At 40.7% G+C, this 24,763-nt stretch overlaps 2 protein-coding genes across 8 annotated transcripts; both read left to right on the plus strand.

Moving 5' to 3' along the window:
• Positions 1 to 940: 940 nt before the first annotated feature.
• On the plus strand, positions 941 to 9,733 carry nr2c1 (nuclear receptor subfamily 2, group C, member 1). Of its 4 annotated transcripts, none has more exons than XM_031283262.2 (14): positions 941 to 1,074; positions 2,857 to 2,991; positions 3,283 to 3,516; positions 3,671 to 3,749; positions 3,847 to 4,026; positions 4,116 to 4,266; positions 4,869 to 4,965; positions 6,195 to 6,379; positions 6,750 to 6,903; positions 7,080 to 7,201; positions 7,312 to 7,454; positions 7,666 to 7,803; positions 7,970 to 8,075; positions 8,260 to 9,733. In XM_031283262.2, the coding sequence occupies exons 2-14, from the start codon at positions 2,920 to 2,922 to the stop codon at positions 8,429 to 8,431; spliced, it is 1,833 nt and encodes a 610-aa protein (XP_031139122.1). In that variant the 5' UTR covers positions 941 to 1,074; positions 2,857 to 2,919; the 3' UTR covers positions 8,432 to 9,733. The 4 variants fall into 4 exon arrangements, with proteins under 4 accessions (XP_031139122.1, XP_031139123.1, XP_031139125.1 ...); XM_031283263.2 differs by lacking the exon at positions 941 to 1,074 and adding an exon at positions 1,112 to 1,255; XM_031283265.2 differs by lacking the exon at positions 941 to 1,074 and adding an exon at positions 1,117 to 1,275.
• A 1,433-nt stretch (positions 9,734 to 11,166) lies between these two features.
• Positions 11,167 to 23,106, plus strand: LOC116038688 (transmembrane and coiled-coil domain protein 3-like). Of its 4 annotated transcripts, XM_031283268.2 has the most exons (6): positions 11,176 to 11,409; positions 12,031 to 12,070; positions 17,055 to 17,190; positions 18,999 to 19,969; positions 20,249 to 20,384; positions 20,822 to 23,106. In XM_031283268.2, the coding sequence occupies exons 4-6, from the start codon at positions 19,041 to 19,043 to the stop codon at positions 21,122 to 21,124; spliced, it is 1,368 nt and encodes a 455-aa protein (XP_031139128.1). In that variant the 5' UTR covers positions 11,176 to 11,409; positions 12,031 to 12,070; positions 17,055 to 17,190; positions 18,999 to 19,040; the 3' UTR covers positions 21,125 to 23,106. The 4 variants fall into 4 exon arrangements, with proteins under 4 accessions (XP_031139127.1, XP_031139126.1, XP_031139128.1 ...); XM_031283267.2 differs by lacking the exon at positions 12,031 to 12,070 and having other exon boundaries at positions 11,167 to 11,409; XM_031283266.2 differs by lacking the exons at positions 12,031 to 12,070; positions 17,055 to 17,190 and having other exon boundaries at positions 11,169 to 11,409.
• Positions 23,107 to 24,763: the final 1,657 nt, after the last annotated feature.

Genomic DNA, 24,763 nt, shown 5'->3' on the forward strand with positions numbered 1-24,763 from the left:
TTTCAGTGTAAAAATGTGGTTTATTTTGCAGAAATACCAGCAATTGCAACTGTACCGTAACTGTAACATTGAGTAGCCAGTGAAGATCAGTAGGTTGATTTGGCATTGTTCACTATATTATCATATATACTATATTGTCTTCTCAGACATCTGAATTCATATTACTTCCATTGATGTAGCCTACAAAAGTAACTGATTCTGAGTAATCAGTAGTTTTAATTATTTTCATTCATTCATTTCTGATCTGCTGCTACACTATAACCCACCCAGACCTCTCAGGTCGTCTGGGACAGGTCTGCTTGTTGTCCCCAGAGTCAGAACTAAACAGGGGGAAGCAGCGTTTAGTTTTTATGCTCCACATACCTGGAACAAACTCCCAGAAACCTGCAGGTCTGCTGCAACTCTGTTATTTTAAATCAAGGCTGAAGACATATCTTTTTGATGTTGCCTTTCTTTAAATAACTGTTAATTTCTTATACTGAAGTTGCATTGGTGACACTGTATGACAATCTATATAAGCATATAAAGAAAAATTCCTATTGTATCTGCTTTTATATATTTAACTGTTTTAACTGCTCTTTAATGTTTAATTTCTTATACTGCACTGTAACTTTTATTCTCGTATTTTATCTGTTTTAAATTTTTTAATCTGTTTTGTAAAGTACTTTGAATTGCCCTGTTGCTGAAATGTGCTGTACAAATAAAGCTGCCTTGCCTTGCCTTACTTTCAAGTAAAATAGTGTTAGGGTACCAGTCCTTGAGCATAACATTGTGTGTTTGTTTATGCATAACTGTTAATACAATTACTCAATTCTACACTGTGTGATAGACATGACATTACTCCCCTTACATTTTCACAGACTGACACCATGGATGTATGGTACAAGTACACACCATAGACTACACACACAGATGTGGAGATGCGTGACACGGCTGCCTAACTGCGCATGTGCGTAAATCGTTTATTGATGAAAAAAGGTCACGAACTCTGACCCTCCCACCAACTGAAACAAAAAGTTAAAATATAAATGTATTGAAGACTATACATTATCTGATCCAACAACTCCTTGCCAGGTAAGTTATATGTACTAATGTTGACGCATGAGAGATTCAGGAACGAAACACAACGAGACCAGTAACAGGAAGGGAGGGAGTGTTCAGTAGGTCTAACGTTACAGCAGGGAAGCAACCATTACCGGCTAGCCTAGCTCGTTAGCACGGTCGTCCGGAGCTCAGCGCTTACAAACTAAAATTGGCAAGTATGCACTCATGTTGGTATGTGTATGGGACTGCATAGCTAGTTCTCTAACTCAAGTTTCATATCTACGTGTTGCTATTCTTTAGCAGTAATATTGTTTACGGACATGCTAGTTAGCCAACATGCTTAGCCGCGTCAGCTAACCGTGTTATCGATGTTAGCTGCTGTGCTAGCGTTGCTAACTTGCCTTCAGAAACTAAGCAGCCACATAATTAATTCAAGTTTGAATGTGACACCGGAACGTCGTGTTGTTAAACCACCAGCTGTCTTGTTAAATTGTCGATTGGTGTGGAAGTCCAGTGCAAGAATTAAAGCGCATTTTTGCCCAGTTGTCAGAACCGAGGTCCTGCCGCTGACTCTGCTGTGATTCGGCATCATGGGCCTTGAACCCTAGCATGCTTTAACCCTTCAATGTTGACCTTTCACCCACAGGAAAAGAAATACCTTTATCTTCCGTATCGATTTTAAATGGCTGGCTGTCAAGGGCTTGTTTGTGTTACTACTGCAGCTTTACCGCTTAATCGTTGTCACTTTACAGTGATATTAATACGTATTTTATAACAAGGCCACCGAACAATAGTACAGTTACGAGCTAGCGCCGGCTAGATTGGTTAGCATAGGCCACAAACTAACATTAGTTAGTGGCACGCAATATATATATCAAGTTGTGTATTTTACATGTTGGTCCATTACAGATAATGTCAAGCTAATTCTGACTTAGGTTGAAGTTTTGGCCAGAAATATCTTCTAGCTAAAGGAGAGGTGACGTTAAACTAGTAATGTTTAAACAGGAGGGATAAGAGTAGCGTTAGCTCTAACGTTAGTTGTGTGTTTGTAAGACTTACTCGCTCTTAATAACAGCTCTGAGCTATGATACAGTGTAACATAATGAAAATAATAATAATTGAGTCCGAGCTCCGGCTGCCTCGATTAAAAACATCAGTATAAGTTATAAAACATGCTTTTTACACATGTAATACAAGTTTTATGCTTTTAATGGGGTCTTAATTACACACAGAATTCAGACATATAGCAAAAGATAAGGCTGGTAACATTATACATTTTTCTTATTGTCAACACATTTCCATGAAAGACCAAAGCTAACGTTAGCCTGGTAGAGCTTATTCTTCCATATCATAGACCTCCACTGTTGCCCAGAACCATTACAAAAAAATAACTGGGTCCCACTGACTTGCATGTTCTTGCATTACCTTAAACATGGGCACTGTAGTTTATTTTGCGTTAATCCCATCCACTGTCCTGCTTCTGTGAATACGAGAACACCTAATGTGTACAAATCTGCTAAGCAAAAGTCCCCCCCCAACAAAAGCAACTATTTACTCCTGTTGAATGTTTGCTAAAAACTACAGTGCCTAGCTGTTTTAGAAATTTATTTAGCCTTTAAAAAATGGGACCATTTATTTATGTCTTGATTTATAAAGAAAAAAAGAAGTTGAAAAGTTTTGAGAAGTATTATACATGGGATTTGATGGCAGTAAGGAAATTGCTGAATACACTCTGGTCCTGGAAGGTATTCCCTTACCTGACCTAAAGTTGCTGTAATAAGACATAAAGTAAAACGTATGCTCTCTCTACAGGTGTGCATGCCTCATGGGGCACTGATGTGAAGAGCAGTGGAAGAAGGTGCGTGCATTATCAGAATGGATGGACAGACACAAAGGATTCAACTTGTGTCAGCAGACAGCAACATGGCATTAGGACACAGAATCCAGGTGATGTGACAGCCTGTCCACCACAAAAGAATGCTCTTCTTTTTTAAATTGTGTGTGAATAAACAAATTTTGCACATAATTTTGGCCAAATAAGATCCAAGAATAGCTGACGGTTAAACATAGCACTGTCTCGTATTTGCACAATTTCTCCCTAGTCCTCCAGTGCCAAGCACTGTTTTTGTATTTTTAAAATAAAAAAAATGTTTTTGTTCATTAGCTTAACTTCTCCTACACTCTTTCTGCATATACAGTCAGCACTCACTCATGTTTTTGCTTTGTTATTTCTAATAGATTGTAACTGATCAGCAGACTGGCCAGAAGATCCAGATTGTTACAGCACTTGAGCCATCTTCCCCTGGAAAGCAGCAGTTTATCCTAGCAAATGCTGACTATTCCTCTGGTGGGAAGGTGATCCTGGCCAAGCAGGAAGGCTCACCCAACAAGGTCATCCTCACCACTCCAGACGGCTCTGGGGTTAACCAGCTGTTGTTTGCCTCCCCTGACTTGGCTGGGCAGCAGATTCAGGTATTGCCAAAGGATCTTAGTTGCGTCTTTCAGCCATGTTATAAACAAGTTACTGAAAGGTCTTATGACTGAAGCGGTAACATGTTTAGTCAGTCAAAACGTATTGCAATGTTTGCTATATTAAATTATTCCATTGTCTCGGGTTGTTTGTCAGTTTGTGACTGAAGGGTCAGACCAGTCCATTGGGAAGCCAGTTGTGGAGTACTGCGTTGTCTGTGGGGACAAGGCCTCAGGTGGGAACTCAATTTAATTTGCTTTAACATTATTTTTCAGGAACACACATGAGCAGGCATACACCAACCTGACCCTGTTTACTCCTTCCTCTCTCAGGGCGTCATTACGGAGCTGTTAGCTGTGAGGGCTGTAAGGGCTTCTTCAAACGCAGTATTAGAAAGAACCTAGTGTACACATGCAGGGGCTCCGGAGAGTGTGCCATCAACAAGCTCCACCGAAACCGCTGCCAGTACTGTCGACTGCAGCGCTGTATAGCTCTGGGCATGAAACAGGATTGTAAGGCGTGTAATATTCTATAGATACAGTTGTGGATATGTCATTCAGGACTCACATAGATAGGATCTGATGTCTTGTTTTGTCTTTAGCTGTGCAGTGTGAGAGGAAGCCTGTTGAAGTGACCACCAGAGAGAAATCCATCAACTGTGCAGCATCCACTGAGAAAATCTACATCCGCAAAAACCTGTGTAGCCCTCTGGCTGCCACACCCACTTTTATGTCCGACAAGGAAACTGCTAGGTACAGCCACTTTACAAATTTACCAGTTTAGTGGATAGACAGTCTACAGTCTAATACAACACAGTAAATAGCCCTGATGTAAACAATATCTTTGTATAATGTTGTTCAATACTCAATAATATTTGTTCAATTCTATGGTGTTTGATATGACTGCATTATATTAAAAGTTGTTTCTTATGTTTTGGCCTCTCCATTTACATACAGGATGGAAAAAGGAAACTAGAAACACCTTTCAATATAATGTAGTCCAATACAACACCATCACTTACTGCAGCCTCAAAAATTACCCTAGAGTTGACTTAGCATCTCTGACGCATTGTCTTTATCTGACCAGTAAAAGATTGAGAAAGATGGGATTTGTCGTATTGGATTGGGTAGAATTAAATTATATTGTGCACATGTAACTAATAAAATGATAAGAGTCGAGCTGTCCTCGACTAAAGACATTCTTAGTTGACTAACACTCATAAGATTTTGTCGACTAAAGGATTAGTCTGTTGTATTCACCAGAGATGTGCTCATACGTTTCTCAAATAAGTCATTCATATTGCATGGTTCCATATTACATAATGCAATGTGAAATGTTAAATCTCTAACTTCAGGTCTACAAGTTTGCTTGAGTCAAGCATGTTGCTCAACATCCAACAGCCCTTCCCCAAGCTGGAAAACACCATATTGATTCCAGCATCCCCTGACAAGGTAACACTTATGCACTCAAATGACAGTACATTTAACTGAAATCTGAAACTGTAGTACCCCGAGAATATTGGGGTTTTAGATAAATATAGATTGATGACTTACAGTGGGGAAATAAGTATTCAACATGTCAACATTGTATTGTGTCATATTTTTGCCGAAAAGCTTGTTTGAAGTTTGCTACACAACATTTGGAGAAGCCTGTAGCTTACTGGGAGAATGTAGTCAGACGAGACAAGAGTCAAACCTTTCGGCAACAGTAAGATGCGCTATGTTTGGAGGAAAAAATGGCTCTGCATATGACCCTAAAAATACCATTCCTACAGTGAAGTTTGGATATGAAAGCATCATGGTATGGGACTGTTTCTCTTCTCATGGTACCAGCAGAATCCAAATGATCAAAGGGAACATGAACGGAGCCATGTACTGGGAAATCTTGAGAAGAATCTGTTACCATTCCACCAGGACGATGAGGATCAGATTTGGGAGGACCTCTCAGCAAGACAGCGATCCAAACATACTGCAAATGAGACTGTCAGTTGGTTCCAGAGGAAGAAAATAAAGGTGTTGGAATGGCCCAGTCAATCACCACACTTAAATGTAATAGAACATTTGTGACAGGAACTGAAGATCAAGATTCACCAGCGAGCCCCCAAAATCTTCAAGATGTAAAGACTCTGTGTGAAGAATGGGCCAAAACCCCATTTAAACTGTGAGACATTAGTTTCTTCGTACAGGAAGCGTCTTCAAATTGGCAACGCAAACAAAGGCTTCTCCACCAAATATTGAATACATTTCAGTTGGCATGTTCAATACTTTTTTCCTGTTTCATTCCACTTTATTGCACAAACCTTTTTTATGGATTGGAATGTTTTGATTTCTTTATCTGTGTAGTTTTATTGAGTTAATGCCAATGTCTGGTCTTGGTCTAACATTCATGTGAATAGCTGCATTGGAAATATGTTTAGTGAATTTTTGTGTGTGTTTTTGTATGTGTTGAATACTTATTTTCCCCACTGTCTAATCAAGAACGGAATAATGGACTGTTCATTAAAGGTGCGCGTGTATAAACATCTGTGTGACGTGGACCAGTTCTGTTTTTGTTACTCTTTCTTGAAGCAGTTCGGTGATGAGCACACAGGTTTTGTTAACTGGAGACAGAGCAGTGCAAACAAATCAAACTTTAGTGTTTATAAAAACATGGTTGATAATGACTGCTACCTGTTCGGCAGGACGATCCATCCCAAGGTGACCTCGGCACGCTGGCAAATGTAGTGACGTCCCTCGCCCACCTCAACAAGGCCAGGGAGGCAAGTGACTGCAGCAATGATCTGATGGGAGATGAAACGCTTAGCAACGGGGACAGCTCGATGACAGACATCCAAGGAGATGAGCAAACTGCAAGTGATATCACTCGGTGAGGGAGATGTCATAAAGAATCAAGAGGCTTTGACACTAACCAGTAGTTGTTTCTGAATAAGTTGATACGTATGCTAGAGATCGACAGGAGCACTAGAAAGAAACCCAGGGTCTATTATTTTCTGTTTGTCACAAAGCTTTAATAGAATTTCCTGCAGGGCCATGTGGTTTCTGACTCCACTGTTAAGGACTTAATTAGATTCACCCATAGTCGATCAAAAATTAACCCTATGTCGAGGGTGCACTACAGTGCTGCTTTGAGTTGTGTTCTATATTTTCTGTTTCTGTGTAAGCTACAATATATGTCTAACTCAAAACGTGGATCTTGTAATGTTAACGTTCTGTGTTCATATTTTGCGTATCATTAGAGCTTTTGACACCCTGGCCAAAGTCCTGCACCCTGGTGATGGCTCGGCAGGAGAGTCCTTGGAGGCCACGATGCAGCTGATGTCAGGGGACCAGTCGGGTCCTGTGGTGGAGTTGGAGGGGCCGATACTCTCTGACAGCCATATCCCTTTCAAGGTAAAAGCACAGCCATTGACCTCTACCTTCAAGATGAAATCCAACTGAGACCAAAACCCTCGCACTGTTTTACTGAGTTTTTTAACACATTTATTTTAACACATTTTTCTGAATTTGTCTGATTTCTTAACACTGCAGTCATGTTTCCCTCTTTACTCTACGACGTGTTCCTACAGCTTATGATGCCTTTGCCTGTGCCAGAGTACCTCAATGTCAACTACATCTGTGAGTCAGCTTCCCGACTACTTTTTCTCTCCATGCACTGGGCACGCTCCATCCCTGCCTTTCAAACCCTTGGGTAAGCCTTTGTCACAGATTTGTCATTATTTCACAACACCATATATATATATTATATATTATATAATATATAATATGGCCAAATTAAATTAATCTTATTTGTTTTTACAGTGGTCAAGAAAATGACATTAACTTAATGAAAGCCTGCTGGAACGAGCTGTTTGCCCTGGGTCTGGCACAGTGCTCAAACGTCATGAATGTTGGTACCATCCTAAGTGCCATTATCAACCATCTGCAGACCAGCTTACAGGAAGGTAGGAGGGCTCTGCCGCTGACTGCCTACGAGGTTTAACACTTGAATACAATTTCAGAAGCTCAAACTAATGTTTTTCACTGTGATGCTAAGAGGAAAACAATTTACCTGTCATGTTTATTTTTGTGGCACTATTTGTCTTGCGTTTGCAAAAAAAAAACCTACTGATGCTCTTCCCCTTACATCCTTGACTCTTTATTTATCTCCTACAGATAAGCTGTCCCCAGATCGAGTAAAACTAGTAATGGAGCACATCTGGAGGATGCAGGAGTTCTGTAACAGCATGACCAAGCTGTCCCCAGACTCTTATGAATATGCCTACCTCAAAGCCATCGTTCTCTTTAGTCCTGGTGCGTTGAAAACTGGCCAGTTTACAAAATGAAAATTACATTTTTAACTTCTTGTCCTTTTGTCAGGGCAGAATCCTTAGAGTGAAATCCTGAGCAAAAGTTGTACATAGGGCCAAATTTGCATGGACTCTTGTCTGACAGTGTGCATGTGTGGTTTTTGTGCTAGATCACCCAGGCATAGATAATACTCCACAGATAGAGCGGTTTCAGGAGAAGGCCTACATGGAGCTGCAGGACTACGTAACCAGCACCTACCCAGAAGACTCCTATCGGTCAGTAGGCTTTACCTCTGTACTACATAATGCCAGTTCATTGACAGAAAGGTGATGATGTACTAATACTGAATTACTCTAAATTTAGCAAGACAGATTTGTGAATTGTGATGATATCATAGATGTACTTGCTACCATACACATGTTTGGATTTGATGTCTCATTTCCCCCTCATTGCTCTCAGGTTATCCAAGCTATTGCTGCGTCTTCCTGCCCTCCGGCTGATAAGTGCAGCTGTCACTGAGGAGCTGTTTTTCGCTGGGCTCATTGGCAATGTGCAGATTGACAGCATCATCCCTTACATCCTCAAAATGGAGTCCACCGATTATAATAGCCAGGCGGTCTCTGGGGTCTGACACACTGCCATTTGTAATTGCAACATTGGACTGTGAAAACTGGACAGCCAACCCATCGGAGTGCTCAGCAGACCGATCACTAAGTGGTCACAATATACTGTATTTATGACACAGCATTACCTTGCTCCTACTCCTCAGTAACCAGTCAGCTCACAAAGAGGACAAAATAAATCAACTCCAGTGGCAAGTGAGCCTGCCAATATCTGCCCATTCAGGAACGAACCCTTGAAACCTGCATAGTAGATTGCGCTTTTTATTGTACAAAGTATTTTATGCTTCATCGCCTCCCGGCCTTTCTTTTTTCTGCAGATGTTGTTTCTACTTTGAAGGTATCAGGATGGTTTGTTTTTCACTGCTTTCCTACATGGTCGTGCTTTTTAATTTTCTAATTATCAGGAAAAAAAACTTGTAATAATGTGAATTGATTTGTGAGACGTTATCGCAAAAGGTTATAACCTTTATTTCTTATTTGTTTGCTAATCCAAAGGATCGGGCATCATCATGAAGTTATTGTGTATATAGATTTGTATATAGAATGCACCAAGAAGGCTAAATTGGGCAGCACTTGGTAATTCGTGAATTACATCTTTTGGACAAATTAATGTGGATGGAAAATGGTCAAGTCCTTTGAAAATAAAAACAACTTTCAATCACGTTTCTCTAGTTACCCAATTGATATTTCATTTTGATTAAATATCTGTAAAGAATTTGGAGCTGACTACTTAATATTCTCAGCAGATTCTTCACTGCATATGTACTGTTTGCAAGAATCAAGTGCAACTTCTCATGCTCTGCTTTTTAACACAATTTGGTTTTGCCAGTATTTTGGATAGCAGCTGTGGACTACCAAATAGCCAAAAATATTATGTGTTGGACCCATGCTCAGTCATGTTATGATAATTTTTTTTGCCTTTTAATTAAAAAGGTGGTAGTGTTTTTCCATGCATGTCATTGCTGCAAAAAAAAAACTTTAAATACAAGAACATGCTTACTTAAATTTGGTGCCAAGTAATCAGTTTGTTAAGCATTCAGACAGAGCAAGTATTCAAACTATTATAATATTGACAATTATACCAAGCTAATCAACATTTAATCTTTATCGATCAAAGTTCCCCTTAAGAGAGAGTAGTGAATCTCTAATGTTAGTAGACTGGATTTTAAGTAGCCTGGTACCAATAAAACTGGCCCCATAGACAAACATTTGATTTTGGGGCGAGTCTTGTAAACATGTTGTCTTTTTCCTCAAATGCATTAATCCACAATTTGACTGTGTCTCCCATGTGTTTATCCGCCCACTTTGTAGAAACATGTTTACTTAGTTATCTGGACAACTTTGTAGAATAAAACCTGCAATAGCTCTTTGTTCCAGACTTGATGAGTATCTTAGTTTAAATAAATATGTCAAGACCACTCAGTAACCATGCTTCTTGGAACTTGCCCCTGTTTCTAAAAACAGCAGATTGTTTACATGTCCCTTCTGAATTATTAATGCAAAATCTGTATCCTACCCCAGTGACTTATTGTTCTGTTGCGTGTCAAGTGACATGAAGGTAGAAGATGTCGCAAGCTGCTGTGCAAAGGACTAGACTTTCAGTGTGTGTTATTAGCCAATACATTTTTCATTAGTGCTCTGCGGATATGGGGTGGACAGAGGACAGCAACTGTAAGCTTTCTTTTGCTGTAGTTACCCAGTGAATGTATGCAGCTAATTGATAGGACCATTAAAACTTGATGACCACATGGATGATATTGTCTGCAGCTGTTTTTAGAAGGCCATTGTCCAGTGTATCCTGTAGCTTTTTAATGTGTTTCTCCACATCCCTATCATATCACTACATCACTTGACTCATCCGCTATGAACCACTGAGGTTAATGCATGTCAGTGTATGGTGCACTCACTTTATGTTCTGAACAAACAAAAGAGGACAGCCCAAACAAAAACAAAAACTTATTGTGTGTAACTCTAAAAAAGGTTACGCGATTTGTGATGCAACATGGGCTTTTGTGTTCACAACTAGGTGGATTAACACACACTGAAAGCTTGGAATGACCAAGCTGAATGACTACGTGTGAAAGGGCCAGTTGGACTGTTCCTATGGCCTCTTGGAGCTTTAGGTATGACTGCTTGTCTCTTATGTTAACTTTAATTTAATCATTCAGATATTGCTATAATAATTCTAAAGATGAAATAAAAATGGAAATTGGTGATGTATAAGTGACTGTGGTGGAAAGTACATTTACTCAGAAACTACAATTTTAAAGTAGGTCTACTTGTGCCTTACTTGGGCATTTCCACTTATAGTAGGCTATTATAGTTTTTTTTTTAATAGTGAAATAGGCCTACCATTTTTGAGTAGGCATACCACAACTCATGAGTTACAGTCTGTAAGTAAATGTGTAAAATGTCCTGATTTAAATAGGACATGATTTAAAAAAGAAAAAAAAGAAATCCTGCATTTTATACAGTATTGTGACAGACTTTGTCTGTTTGGCTTTGATGCAATTTATGTTTACTCCCCAAAATGTGACACTCTTTTAATTTGAAATTAAAGTGTCATTCATCATAAGACGACAGTGGGAATGTCTTTATTCAAGAAATTGCTTTTGATCACAAACATACCTCAAAAACTAATTACGAGGCTGTTTTTTATCCTTATCTACCAGTGAGTGGCACGTGTTTTGAAAGAGTTAACCCCTCCTCGCGCAGCCTCCATGCAGAGAGAAAAAGGCGGAGTTTGGGTTCACACTTTGTATGTTGAAGAGGGCAGTCGAACTCAAGAGTGTATGTGGGAGAGAGAGGGGAGAGAAACGGGGCTCAACATGGTTGCGAGATTAGGTGTGAGTTGTAAACTAGTCCCGGTCTTGAATTGAAGAACCACCAGCTCATAATTGACCACAAACACGGGATTATTATGCCCAGTGCCAACGTGTCTGTGCGAAGTTTATCTGAAGAGGAGAAATACCTCAGCAGCCGGATGGTGAGTAGCCTATCATGTGTGACGAGTGCAGCATTGTTGTGTCATAAACAGCAGGTCCCTTACTGTACCAGAGATACATTGTTGTCTGTTGATCTCCACGTCATGTGAAACCAACAGCTGCGTCGTTTAAAGCTACACATTTCCCCTAACAAAGACCATTTAACCCTGTGATACATTCAGGCAAATAACGTAGAAAAAGATCATTTATAATTTGGAGTTGTATTAGGGGTACAAGATGTCTTGAAGTATCTGTCACTGTAAACTTCCGAGTACAAAATCCTGGGCCGGACCTATGGATAGATCGATAATGTCTACAAATTTTGACGATATCCAAACGGAACAAAACGTTGCTGCCTTACATCGAAACTAGCACTAAAAACTAACATTATTTTTTTAATCTGTCGATAATTTGAGCGATTATTCGATATAGTTTGGTCTATAACATCTTACTAAAGCAAGGAATCTGTAGGGTCATTCGCATATCTCTAGAACCGTTCATCCGACCTACTCAATTCTAATTTAATACTGGATATAGTTTAATGTAATGCATCCTATTTTAATTGTTACATTTTGTGAGTAAAATCAGAATCTGTAACGTAACCAGTAACCTTTCTCTTTCAGGTAAATTTAGTAATGTTTTCCTCTGAAGTATAATTACACAGTAAGTAGCCTACTATATTGTTGAGTTGCATATTTTGTAAGTGCTTTGGGGGGCTTTTATAAGTTATTTTGGGGTAGGCCTACAATGAGTTAGAATAGTATCATAATTCCATATTTTTATATCTAAACATCATAACAAGTCTATTGCTGTTTGTCATGGCAGGTTTATTGCTCAGGAGCTCTTTATATACAGTCTATGCTCCAGTGGGGAGTTGTTTGTACGAGCAGTTCTGAAGACTAAGTACAGTGACCCAGTCCTGTAATGAATACCTGTGTTTTGATTTGAAACTGGTGATTTTGATAGATGTTTATTCATCCACATGGTGATTCCTTTATGCTGTAGTTTGCGGGAATGCTGTATTGCATTACATTGCAGGTGTTTTTTAAAATTTGTCCTTCCAATACAAGAGGAACTGAAAGTCTTAAGTTATTCCAGTTGTTTTTCACTCCAATCAGAATCAGAATCAGAAATACTTTAATAATCCCAGTGGGAAATTATTATTGTTACACCTGTTAGAGTCCATCACTCTAACAGGTGTTTCTGTTTTATGTGACCACTCAGTGACTCAATGCCTGACCTAGTTTTTGAAGAGAAAAAAAAATTAAACCTGACATCACCTTATTTGATGTGTAGTGGTGGCTCATGTTAACTATTTTGTATATCCTGACATTTACAGTGTCATGTAGAAGGATATTCTAACACACATTTAACACAATCTTTATTTACCACACAGATTCTTACAATATCATACACTTAACACACTATAATAATTGTATGCAAAATCTGTAATGAGTGCTAATGTTTTGTCAACATTAATTCAAAGCGTGTAGTAAAGAGGGGATTGAAATGTCCTGTCCTGTTTATATTATTTTATGTCTTTACACAGAAATGTGGTCAAGTTAGTCAATTTTTTTATGTAGCCAAAATCACAAAGTTGCCTTTGTGCCTTAAATATTTTTACAACATACAAGTCCCTCTAATCTTAAAACAACCACCAAAACACCTTCAACATGTACTAACTGGGGAAAAACATCCAACCATGTGACAATTTTAATGTATGATGCTCATAAAAATCCCCTAATGTGTTGTGACAGTTCAACCTGAGTATGTTATAAAGCCAGGTGCTCTCAGTCAGTGACACAGAGGAGAGGACTGCTCTGTCATGTGTTTGTCTTGTGCAATCAGAGAGTCAGTCAGGTATCGTGCAGCAGGTTTTTTCTCTTCCTAGTATATGTATGAGCCTCCAGGCCTGCCACTCTTGAAACCTGTAGGCTTCAAAGGGATCATGCATGTGATAGGGAGCTCTGGCAGCTTTTCTTCGGCCTGTTTAGCTTTTTATTAAAAATCCCCTGCTGCCATGTGAACAATTGCAGATACTTTAGATTAAAATGTAACCATAAATGAATGAAATCAATAACATTTCCCCTGGAATAGAGCTTGAAAGAGTCACACACAAACATTTTGAGCCTGCTTCTCAAGTAAACAATTAGACGGTTGTGGTATAACTGCCAACACAATATAATGGAACAACATATCTGACTGTTTGGCTGGTTTATTACTGTGTAATTATTCTTTTCCTCCTGTTGTTGGCAGCAAATAACATTCCAGTTTTGCTCCTCAAAAAGCCATTGTGCAGCAGATATAGTGGGTTAGAGGCCAAAGATGATGCAACACCTCAGTTAAGTTTTTTACAGGGTAGTGGCTCTGTAGAGTGCCATTTCTCAGTGACATGTCTGTCCTCACGTGAACCTTATGCTTTACCTGTATTGGTTCTCTAACATATCACCCCACAAAAGGCACAACACATTAGCCATCACATCAGTATAATTAGCAAACTTTTATTATGCTATGTTCTGTATGTTATGAATCATTTCCAGGCAACTATTGTCCCCTTTTTTTCTTTTTTTTTAAGGTCTATGCTTTTTAATGGCTACTTCACTCTTCACCAACCCTGCTATGTCATTGGCTCTCTCTCACTTTGAATCAGTGCATTGAATATAGTTGCATATTTATCTTAATTGAATCCCATTCAATACTTTCCCAGTCCACGGGGGCAAGCAGATGCTGTGAGTGTTAATGGGCTATTGATTTAGTCTTGAATCAGCTTGTTTATGAGATAATAGCGAATACGTCTTAAGCAATTCACTCCACTGACCTCTGGGGGATTAGTCATTCAGGAAACTCTAGACTTCCATCTCTGTTGCTATAGTTTTATTTTCTCTGTTATTCTAATGAGGCATACTGTTTGGCTTCTAAAGAAAGGTTTTGAGATCAAAGTGTGGCCGCGTAGGCAGCTGTGGGATGCAGATGAGAGGAGGAGATGTTGGGTCAGCATTCATACAATCAAGTTTTGCTCCCTGTCGCTCTCACTCTCTCCCTCTGTGGTTTTCTTCCCGTTTCCCTGTGTGAGCTCTGAGTGGGAGAGTGTCTGTATCCATGAGGATCAGCTGGAGGGAATACCAATAAGCACCGCAGGCTTCTTCCCCTCTGTGGTTCTGTTCTCTGCTGAAGGGACGGTTTTGTTCCATCTCAATGAGTGTGCCAGCTCAAATGCCCTGTGTGTGTTTGTGTGTGTGCATGTGTTTGGGGTGCACAGAGGCATCGAGAGAGGGAACGCTAAAAAAGTGACACCCTATGCACCACACACCACAGCCTCATCATTTTGACTCAAAGTTCCTCAGATCACTGCAAACGCCTGTGCTTGTAGTAGTGTCTGTGTGCCTGCATGACCTGAACCTACACTGTGAACTGATGGTTTCACCAAATTACAGCTGGGATTGTGATGTCCTGTTTGCATTTTATTAATGACCCCTCCCAACAGGGAGGTACAGCGAGTTTAACAAGAAACAGGCTCAGTTTCTGTATGTCCTACTTGTCTGAAACAATATTTATTTCACTAATACTGCTCAGTTCAACCACTACACTACATACCCACCCAATTCGGAATAATTTGTGTGCTTTCACCTCACTCCAGTTCAGCAATGCTGAATTGCTGCTTTGCCTGTTTCTTCTAGTGCTGCAGTGGGCAGATGAGCAGACATTCTTTTTTGCATGAAAAATGTAATCGCTAACTAGATCATTGATCTAAGAAAGAGCACACTGCAGTGCTAGATAAGTAGCATCTGTTTCTATCGACTCCCTCGACTTTGCCCCCAAAATGTAGCTCGAAGATTTGGACGGATTTCTCAAGCAGAACAACACAAAGCTCTCCCTTGTTGGGTTAAGATTGAGGCTAATGCAGTTGGAACTTTATGTTATGCTGTCTAGCGAGGTCAGAGCATATTAAATGGGTCATGGTGTTGGACAGACGCTGTGTGCTATGTAGGGCAGCGTGGGGGAGAGGGGGCTCAAACAGGGCTGAGGTGTAAGGGAGGCTCCCTGGGGGCACACTGGGCCTCCTGTAGATCCTGTTAGATGGAGATGATGATGATTGGGATGATGTGCGCTGCTGTGCTGTGTTTGGGAGCGTCCCCCCTTTGTTCTATTCCTATCCTCTTATAGGTTTTGGTTTCTGTAGCTCTCTCTCTTTTTTGTCTCCCACTTTCTGTCTGTCTGTCTGCTGTCTGTCTGTCTTCTTCTGCTCTACTGACACACTAATATCAATTGGTGAGTCAAACAGCAGTGGGCGTATGCCTGGCTTGTTAATTTCACATTTTCTCACATTGATAGTGATATACCAGATTTTAAGCATATGATCAGACAGATGGGTCTCACACAGTCCAGCTTTGAAATCCCAAAGAATCTCAGTCAGTGATCGCAAGTAGGAGTTCATCCTGTTGCTCAAGGACACTCATACAGGTCACCTGGCTCCAATAAATGAAATTCTATTTGATCAAACTCTACTCTGTGTTAAATCTGTCAGTTATGGACTGTTCACCTAACTGTCAGACTTTACCGCTGCCATCTGCCGTGTTGTTCAAGCAGCGTTTCCCCTAGTTACTGAGCTTACACCCCTCCCATCGTCTCCTGCCATCCCCAAAGGCCCTTTAATCCTGGCCCTGTTTCACCCTCCTACCTCAACCACCCCTGGAGAACACCTGCATCCAAGTGTTTGGGAGAAACGGAGTGAAAAGTAGGGCAGCTCCTCAGTAGATTTGGGAGGACATTTTCATCAGCATGCGTCTAATTCATTTAGCAGAGCCACTCATCCAGAGAGACCCTCAGATTTCTCCAGCAGTAAGTCAGCGTGGGTAGAAATTTTGAGTAGCAGCAGTAGTGGCGGTGGAAATGGGCTTATTACATTTCTAATAAAAATGGCGTACTCGTTTTTGGGTTTGAGTGTGTGTAAAACATCTGTGTTGTGTTATTCGTGTTATCTGCGCTGCTCTTATGAATCAGGTCTTATTGTGCCAAAAGCCATCTTGTTTTAATAAGAAAAAGCTTACGCCCCTCATTCCAGCTGTGTCATACAAGTTTGGCTTGACATTTACTACTCCAGGTGCGTGAGTGTAACTATGGAAGTTGCACCAATATGCTTTCCACTGCAGGCCTCAGCAGTGATCCATTAATGGCACCTTGAAGCAATACACATGCACCACTGTGTTTTGTGTTTGGCGACTAATGCTACAAAAGAGAATATTGAACATTTCAAAGTTGAGGCTGGGGAGAGTGCCTGAGGAGCTAGCTTAGTTCCAGTAAGCTGTCTGGTTGAACAGGCAGCTCTTTGTGTTTGTTGTTTGAAAACGAAGCAAGACTGGGTAATATGAGAAACCCACACACAAGCCTGCATTACACTTCCTCTTGAAGAAGGAGGATATTAGGCTCCTGTATGACAAACAGGTTTGACAAAAGGACAGCTTTTGTGTGAACCCGATTGTTTTGTCAAGAGATATTGCATGCACTCTGGAAGGAGCAGGATTGTGATTGGGCGCAGGGCTCCTCAGGCTATACGTCAGGCCAGTCAATACATATGCAGTAGCTCGCTCATCAGAGTCCTGGACAGAGCAGAGGTAGGACATGACAAAGTGTGCTTTTTTCTCCGCAGACAAAGAGTCCTGTGTTCAAGAAGGACAGATGCCAGAGAGGGGGAAAGAGTGGGATGAGGACAGAGGCTGAAATACCCCAGGCATGCTTGTAGAAAGAAGCATGGTATTCTCTGGTTACACACTATACATAAATAAGTATGTGATATGTATGTACAGTATAATTATAGGCACCATAATTACAAAACTACATTTTACTTTACTTTACTATATACATATACATACAAGACTAGAGTGTACAGCAATACAACAATACAACAATATACCTGCTAAACATGCTTACCATGCTAGCACTGCTAGTATATTGTTTACCATGTTCACCATCATAGTTTAGCATTTTAGCATGCTAACATTGGCTCCAAAGTAACAGCTGAGGCTGACGTGAATGACGTTAGTTTTGCAGTTTCTGTGTTGCACATTATAGTGAAACCACATTCTAGTAATAAATGGAGTTGTCAGAGATAATGCAACACATCCTTGCTCACTGTTTCACCCTCACGAAAACAAGTTTGACTAGTTGATTGAGTGTAACGGTCACAATGCATTGCAACAGCAAGTATATGGGAATGTGTAATTGGATGACTTGAGCTCAACAGGTTTGAAAGAGGAATAGTCCTCCTGAGTGACAATGTGTTTTTGTTTTATTATTATCTGTTACTCAGTGTGTACGTTGAGTCATACTTAATCACCCTATTGTTGGTAAACCCTGTTTCACCGGACAGTCATGAGTCGAGGAGTGTCAGCGTGTGTGGTGTGCATAGGTAAATTGTAAAGGTACTTAGCACTTATGCGATATGTAACCATTACATGGTGATGTGGGAATGCTAAGCAGGATTCAACTCTAAGTCTGCCTGAGTTTGCTGTGATCTGTTTATTTGCTTAAAACTAGCTGTGTTACATTTGTTTAGGATTAGTGCAGCTTTGTACAGCCCATAGTGCTTTGTTGTGTTAAGCTTGATCAGCTTACATCTCCTGTCATTACACTGGTGTAGGACTGTCATCAACTTGCAAGATTAATTGCAGTGTCATTTACACTTGACGTGAAACTATTGTTCTAAAAATGAATAAATAAATTCTGTCTTCACAGCTTTCCTCAGTTTCCTCTTTATGTGAGGTATTAAGGTTTCCTGCCATAGTTAAATTTGCTTACCTAAGCCATATTAATTCTTTTTCACTTCCTCAAGTCTACAGCAGACATCTCTGCTCGACAGTGAACTATTAACACATCAGGCAGAAACCGGCGTACGTAATGTTCAGCTTTTATCAGGAACATGGTGATTTACTGTAAAACAGTGTCTGGAAAAGGGATTTCCTGAGCCTTGTGGCCTTGTGTAACATTATCACTGACCTACATTAAATATACATGCTCCACTTCTTTCACACACATTAATAGCTGTTATCTGAATTTTGTCATCTGTGTAATCTGTGTGTTATACTGTAAACAAACAGGATTAAATTCTGGCTCCTAAAACATAACAGATGTGCCGAATAATAGCATTACATACACACCCAGATGGTCCCACTGTGACAATAGCAGGAAAGCTGAATAGAGTAGAGGACTCACTATGTAGAATGTATATGAAGAGCAAATTCAGAAACGTCCCAAAAAACAAACATTAAATAAAATGTTTTATTACCCGGCTCTTAGTTTGTTTTTTATTGGTCACCATTCCCAACATTTTACTCACCAGCTTCTTTTGATTCTGTGAGATAAAATACTGTATCATAACCAAGAGGAATAATTGTCAAAACTGGAAAATATGGTCCAATTTAAAACTGAATGCAGTTTTCATTTGTAATGCATACGATTGGAAATTAAGTTGTTGTTTACCTTTTCCAGATGACTTGTTTTGCTATTTAGACACATTTCCATAGTAAAAGATCATCCCTGAAAATTCTCCATATCTAATACAGTATCTGTATCTGATCTTTGTTTCTCCTGTTAGGACCGGAGTACTGAGGGCAGTTTCCTGAGCATCCTTGGGTCGATGCGTCGGGGTTCCTCAGAGAACAATCTGGACCTGGATCTGAGTGATGGAGGTCCTGGTCCTGCGGTGGGCTGCGAGGTCCAGCGTAGTCGTTCTTGCTTGGACAACCTCCAGCAGAAGATACTAAAAGTCACGGAGCAGCTGAAGATTGAGCAGACGGCCCAGGACGAGAACGTAGCTGAGTACCTGAAGCTGGTGAACAGTGCCGACAAGCTGCAAGTAGGGCGCATCAAGCAGGTGTTTGAAAAGAAGAACCAGAAGTCAGCTCAAAACATTGCCAAGATGCAAAAGAAGCTAGAGCAGTACCATCGAAAGATGAAAGACAGTGAAACCCACCACATCCCATCCCCTCACCCATCTACTGTCAAACACATTACCTTACCCAGGGAGTCTCCCAGAGAGCTGCTGAGGGATATGACTGGCAGTGGCCGACACCCGACCATGGACAAGATCAAGACCATTGGCCCAGGTGTTTCCCTCTCCCCTCCTTTCTTCTTCAGCAAGCCCAGAGAGTTCGCCAACCTTATCAGGAACAAGTTTGGCAGTGCTGACAACATCGCCCACCTCAAGACCACTCTGGATGCTTCCTCACCGCTCCCCACTGACAGTGCAGGAAAGGGGCTGAGTAGCAGCACCTCCATGGTGGGCAAGCCCAAGTATCCCAGTGATGATGAGAGCTCCTCGGGGAGCGCCTCCATTTCAGCAGACAGTAACGGGCAGCCAACAGGGGGAATGTCGGCGGTGCAGGCGCAGGGCCAGGACCAACAGGCCAAGGGAGACAGCCAGAGCAAACTGGCTCTGTGCCTGGAGGAGGTGAGGGAGATCAAAGATGCCCAGAGCCAGCTGGAGGAGGATATGGAGGAAATAAAGGCTCAGTTCAAGAAAGAGTATGGCATCATCAGCCAAACACTGCAGGAAGAGAGATACAGGTATGTTTATATTACTTAATATTTAATTTTCCTTCAAGCACCAGGTAGCACCAGCACCAGGCCTAATGTCTAATGCTATCTCTGTTCTCAGGTTCAGAACAGTAAAGAATAGTAAAAACACAAAATGTAAACAACCATAGCACCTAATGGAATTTGGAGACAAGTATTTACTAAATAGTAGATTCATTACATTAACATCAGCAGGACAGGAGTATACAGTACATTCAAATCTGCCTATAAATTATCATTTTTAACAAATATTTCTGCATCTTTTACCAGGTACGAGCGTTTGGAAGACCAACTAAACGACCTGACAGAACTTCACCAAAACGAGATGACTAATTTAAAGCAGGAACTGGCCAGCATCGAGGAGAGGGTGGCCTACCAGGCTCATGAAAGGGCCAGTGACATACAGGTATGCCATAGTGTATCTATTATGTAGTGATGCTTGACAGAAATGGATACTGCAGACCATGTGGTGTTATCTGTGTGTCATTAGGGATGGGTATCAGCAGGCAGGTCAGATAGGAGTCAGTAAATTCAAATGTATTATTTTAGATTAAAGTACAATCTCAGCACATGAAGCGCTGAAGCTTGTCTGACATCCGTTGATAAGTCTATTGTCATTAGTCATAGTGATGAGGCTATTACCATGTAGAGATGAATGTATTAGTTGCACTCTAAAAAAGTCTGTTTTGTCATTTGACATGTATCCTCTCTGTCCTCTTGTGCCTCTGCTGATGAGTCTTCAAGGGTAATTTGATTAATTGAGGATTAAAAGGTCAGCAAAATGCCCTTTAGCCATTTGGGAAACATTCAGGCCCTCAAAGTCTCTCTCTCCATCTTTCTTAGGAGGCTCTGGAGTCGTGTCAGACGCGAGTGTCCAAGCTGGAGCTCCAGCAGCAGCAGCAGCAGACGGTCCAGCTTGAGAGCCGTGATGCCCGGGTCCTGCTGGGAAAGAGCATCAACATCATGCTGGCCATCATCACCGTCATCCTGGTGTGTGTCTCCACTGCTGCCAAGTTTGCTGCTCCACTGATGAGGAGTCGGCACCAAGTGGTAGCTACCTTCCTGGGAGTTTGTTTTTTGACCATATTCTGGAAGAACTGGGACCGTTTACAGTATGCCATAGACAGGTTGCTGGTACCTGCCTGATAGTGAAAATAATACTGCAGAAACATGGACACTGTCTGTTGTCAGGATAGGACTGTCTAAGGATTGGTTGTACAATCGTCACACACACAAGATCGCCATGCATTTACAGAGGTCATGGTTTTTCAGTCAAACTGAAATTTAATTTTTGTGATTTCTTTCTTGTTTAGAACTTGAATGTGTGTTGCTAACGATTTTCATTTAACCTTTAAAATAATATTTATATAACAGTACATTTTGTTACTTCTCTAAGAATTGCTATGAAATCATCACAAGAATCAAGAAGGGTGGAGAGAAGTGCTCATGAGACTTATTCTTGATTATTCTGTCTCATTTTGCTTCAGCTTGACGTTAACATCTCTCCAACAGTAAAAAAAAAAAAGCATGCACACAAACAAAACCTCAAGCTTAATATCTTGTTGGCCACAGTTATGAAATGCTAACGTCACCCTAAGAGGATTAGTTGGACATTTTGGGTTATACACTCATTCGTTTTCTACGAAAGTTAGATGAAAAGATTGATACTATTCATATTTGTACAGTAAATATGAAGCTACTGGTAGCAGCCAGTTAGCTAAGCTTAGCATGAACACTGAAAACAGGGGGAAACAGCTAGCATGGCTCTGTCCAAAGATAACAAAATCCACCTATCAGCACCTCTAAAGCTCACTAGTTAACAGTCATCTAAACATCTTGTTTGTTTATCTTCACAAAAACCAAAGTGTAAAAATGACAAGAAATAGTCAGGCACATAACCCTCAAGGTATTGTTTTTACACTGGATTTTGGTTTGTTTTTAGAGGTTCAGAGGTACTTGTAGTCGGATGCAAGCTAGCTGTTTCCCCCTGTTTTGAGTCTTTATGCTAAGCTAACCTAACTGGCTACTGGTTGTAGCTTTATATTTAGCATACAGACATGAGAGTGGTATGAGTGGTATCCATCTTCTAAACTAACTCTCGGCAAAAAAGATACTAAGCATATTTTCTTAAAATGTTGGAACTATTACTTTAAATGAAGAATCTACAGACTAAAACACAGAGGCAATAGACATCCTCTTTCTTTTTTATGTTTTTTTCTTTTCTTTATTCCTTATTGCCTTGTCTGCCCTCTGTGGTCAGTCATCTCTTAAAGGTTTTCTGTTTACTGTTGCTGATGTTTAAAGTGCAATATATTTGATTTCTACAAGCACTGTTTTTTAAATGTTTCTTTTAGGAGTGAACGTTTCACATCAATGTTTTACAGTGACAGGGTGCTGGTGCTGTGGGGGGAGGGGGTTGAGTAAGTGTCATCTATGTTGGCATTAGCGATCCATAACCACTGAAGCCACTGGTGGGCTCTGATAAGACCAGCTGTCTCCTCTCTCAAGGGCCAAAAATCAATCCCACTGCATTACAGTGCTGGTAGCGCGGTAATATCAACACACCAGCTCTCCAGTGCAGACACACATGCGCACACACCCAAACAACACAAAAACAAAGCATGTCACTTGCGTATGATGTTTGTCTTTTACTAATAATGTGATTAAGAGGCGATGGGTTATACTGTGAAACAATTTTTCCAAGGAAAAATGCAATTCCCTTTATTAAAGAAGCAACAAACCACCTTCAGTACTCCCCTGATGACAGAGGAGCATGTTACCGGCTCTAAGTGATTATCTATGAGCCCATTCTTTTGACTGATTAATGTGTTATATCATTTTTGTCTTACAAACATTGCCTTTGATGATCTCACAAGAAGCTATGGACGTTTGTCTGCCATAATAATATGTTTGTGTTAATGTTTGTTGTCGTCTTTCTGTTGCTCTACTGACTGTATCATATTTTTTTTGTTTTGACATATTTGAGGAAGTTTTACATGCAGAACTACACATCTGGTTTACATTCTCATTCATTTCTGGTGCACTACGTGATCAATCAGTTGTATTTTCATGCATTACGTGCCTTCGTCTGACACTTTCTGTTAAATTAAACAAGACTTTTTAATCAACTTGTGGCTGATGTTTGGAATTGGAGTTGTTTGGTAATTTGTCATTTTTTACTCACACATTCCAGTATTGTGAAGTCTCAGTAGTGTAGACAACAGTCAGAAAATCAGAGATTACGTCACCAAGTGCCATTGGTGTAAAAAAAGAAACAGATGAAAGGTTGTTAATTCACTGAAACTTCCTGAAAAGGTCTGAAAAGATATTAATTACATTCTCCTTCACCACCACTAGAGGGTGTAGGTGCTGCATTGTTGACACAACTGATACCAGAAACACATATTGGAAGGCTGCAGCATCTTAAACAGCCTTCATGGGTTTTATATTCTACATTATGTCAAAACCAATGCCACCCCTTCACACAAACATTACAGTAAGACGCAGGAGACAGAGACAGCATATATACTCCACAGAGACAACACTTTTCTGTGGCATAATATCACAAGTAGTGTGGAAGAGTAGCGCCCTCTGTTGTTGGAACAAATTAACATTGAAACTACAGTTTCTCTACAGATCTCTACAATGTTCTAAAGTGCAGGGCTCCATTGCAGCATATTTCTGTATATTTCCATGAACATTAAATCTAGGTCATATTGTACTCCATGCTGTGAACAGGAATGCTTTCTGTAGACTGTAACTGTGACTGGTGTGGTTCCCATCAGGGTGGATTTTGGTACCCAGGATGCGGACGGTTAGAGAGAGATGGATTCATTAAATTACAGTCACTTTAATGATCCTTCAGCCAAGCTGGTACAACATGCAACAGCACAACTCCAACAATATAAATAATGACACACCATGTGAAATATCACCGTCAAACAACAGATAACATGTCACACATATTCAACAATACAACAGCATCAACAGTACTGTTGCATATCACTGCCAGGGAGCAATAGGGACACACACATATCCAGACAAAATTAAGCCTGTATGTGGTTACTCAGTGGCACTGCAATATGGGTCACCTGGCACAGCTGTGTGCACAGTTTAGTCTGCGTGACTAGTGCCTGCATGCCTTAAAAGAGGAATAGACCCACAGTGACATACAGGAGCAGGAATGGGGAAGATAGACAGATAGCTTAACTGGGGATATGTGGCACTCACACAGTGTGTGTGTGTGTGTGTGTGTGTGTGTGTGTGTGTGTGTGTGTGTGTGTGCGCGTGTGTGTGTGCGTGTGTGTGTGTAGGTGGACGGGCTGTGTTTCGTGCATTTGTGGAGCAACTAAAGGCCTCTGGGGGAGAAGAAATACTGGTGTGATGCAGAGATCCTGACTAACACACACATGGACACAGCCACCCACACACACACACACAGTCACACACACACACACACACACACACACACACACACACACACACACACACACACACACACACACAGGCTTAAAAATGGGGATTATGAGCTATATTTGTAGGTGGGAATGGAGAGCAATATTTTCTTTCCCAATCTCTCTCTCCTCTGTATTATGTGATCTGAAAAGTGAGCGCTTCCCTTTGATGTGTCCGGCCCTGTGTGTTTTTCACTGCACTTTCTCTTGCGGCTCCTAGAGCTTGTTGGCCTATTCACTGGGCTCCATAATGAGCTGCTAATTATCCCAGGACCTCATCAAGTCTCTTTGGGCTTCACAGCTAAGCCTCTTCCTCACACAGGTTGGCATG

This window comes from Sander lucioperca, chromosome 7, assembly GCF_008315115.2.
Source record: "Sander lucioperca isolate FBNREF2018 chromosome 7, SLUC_FBN_1.2, whole genome shotgun sequence".
In the NCBI taxonomy this organism is placed as follows: Eukaryota; Metazoa; Chordata; class Actinopteri; order Perciformes; family Percidae; genus Sander; species Sander lucioperca.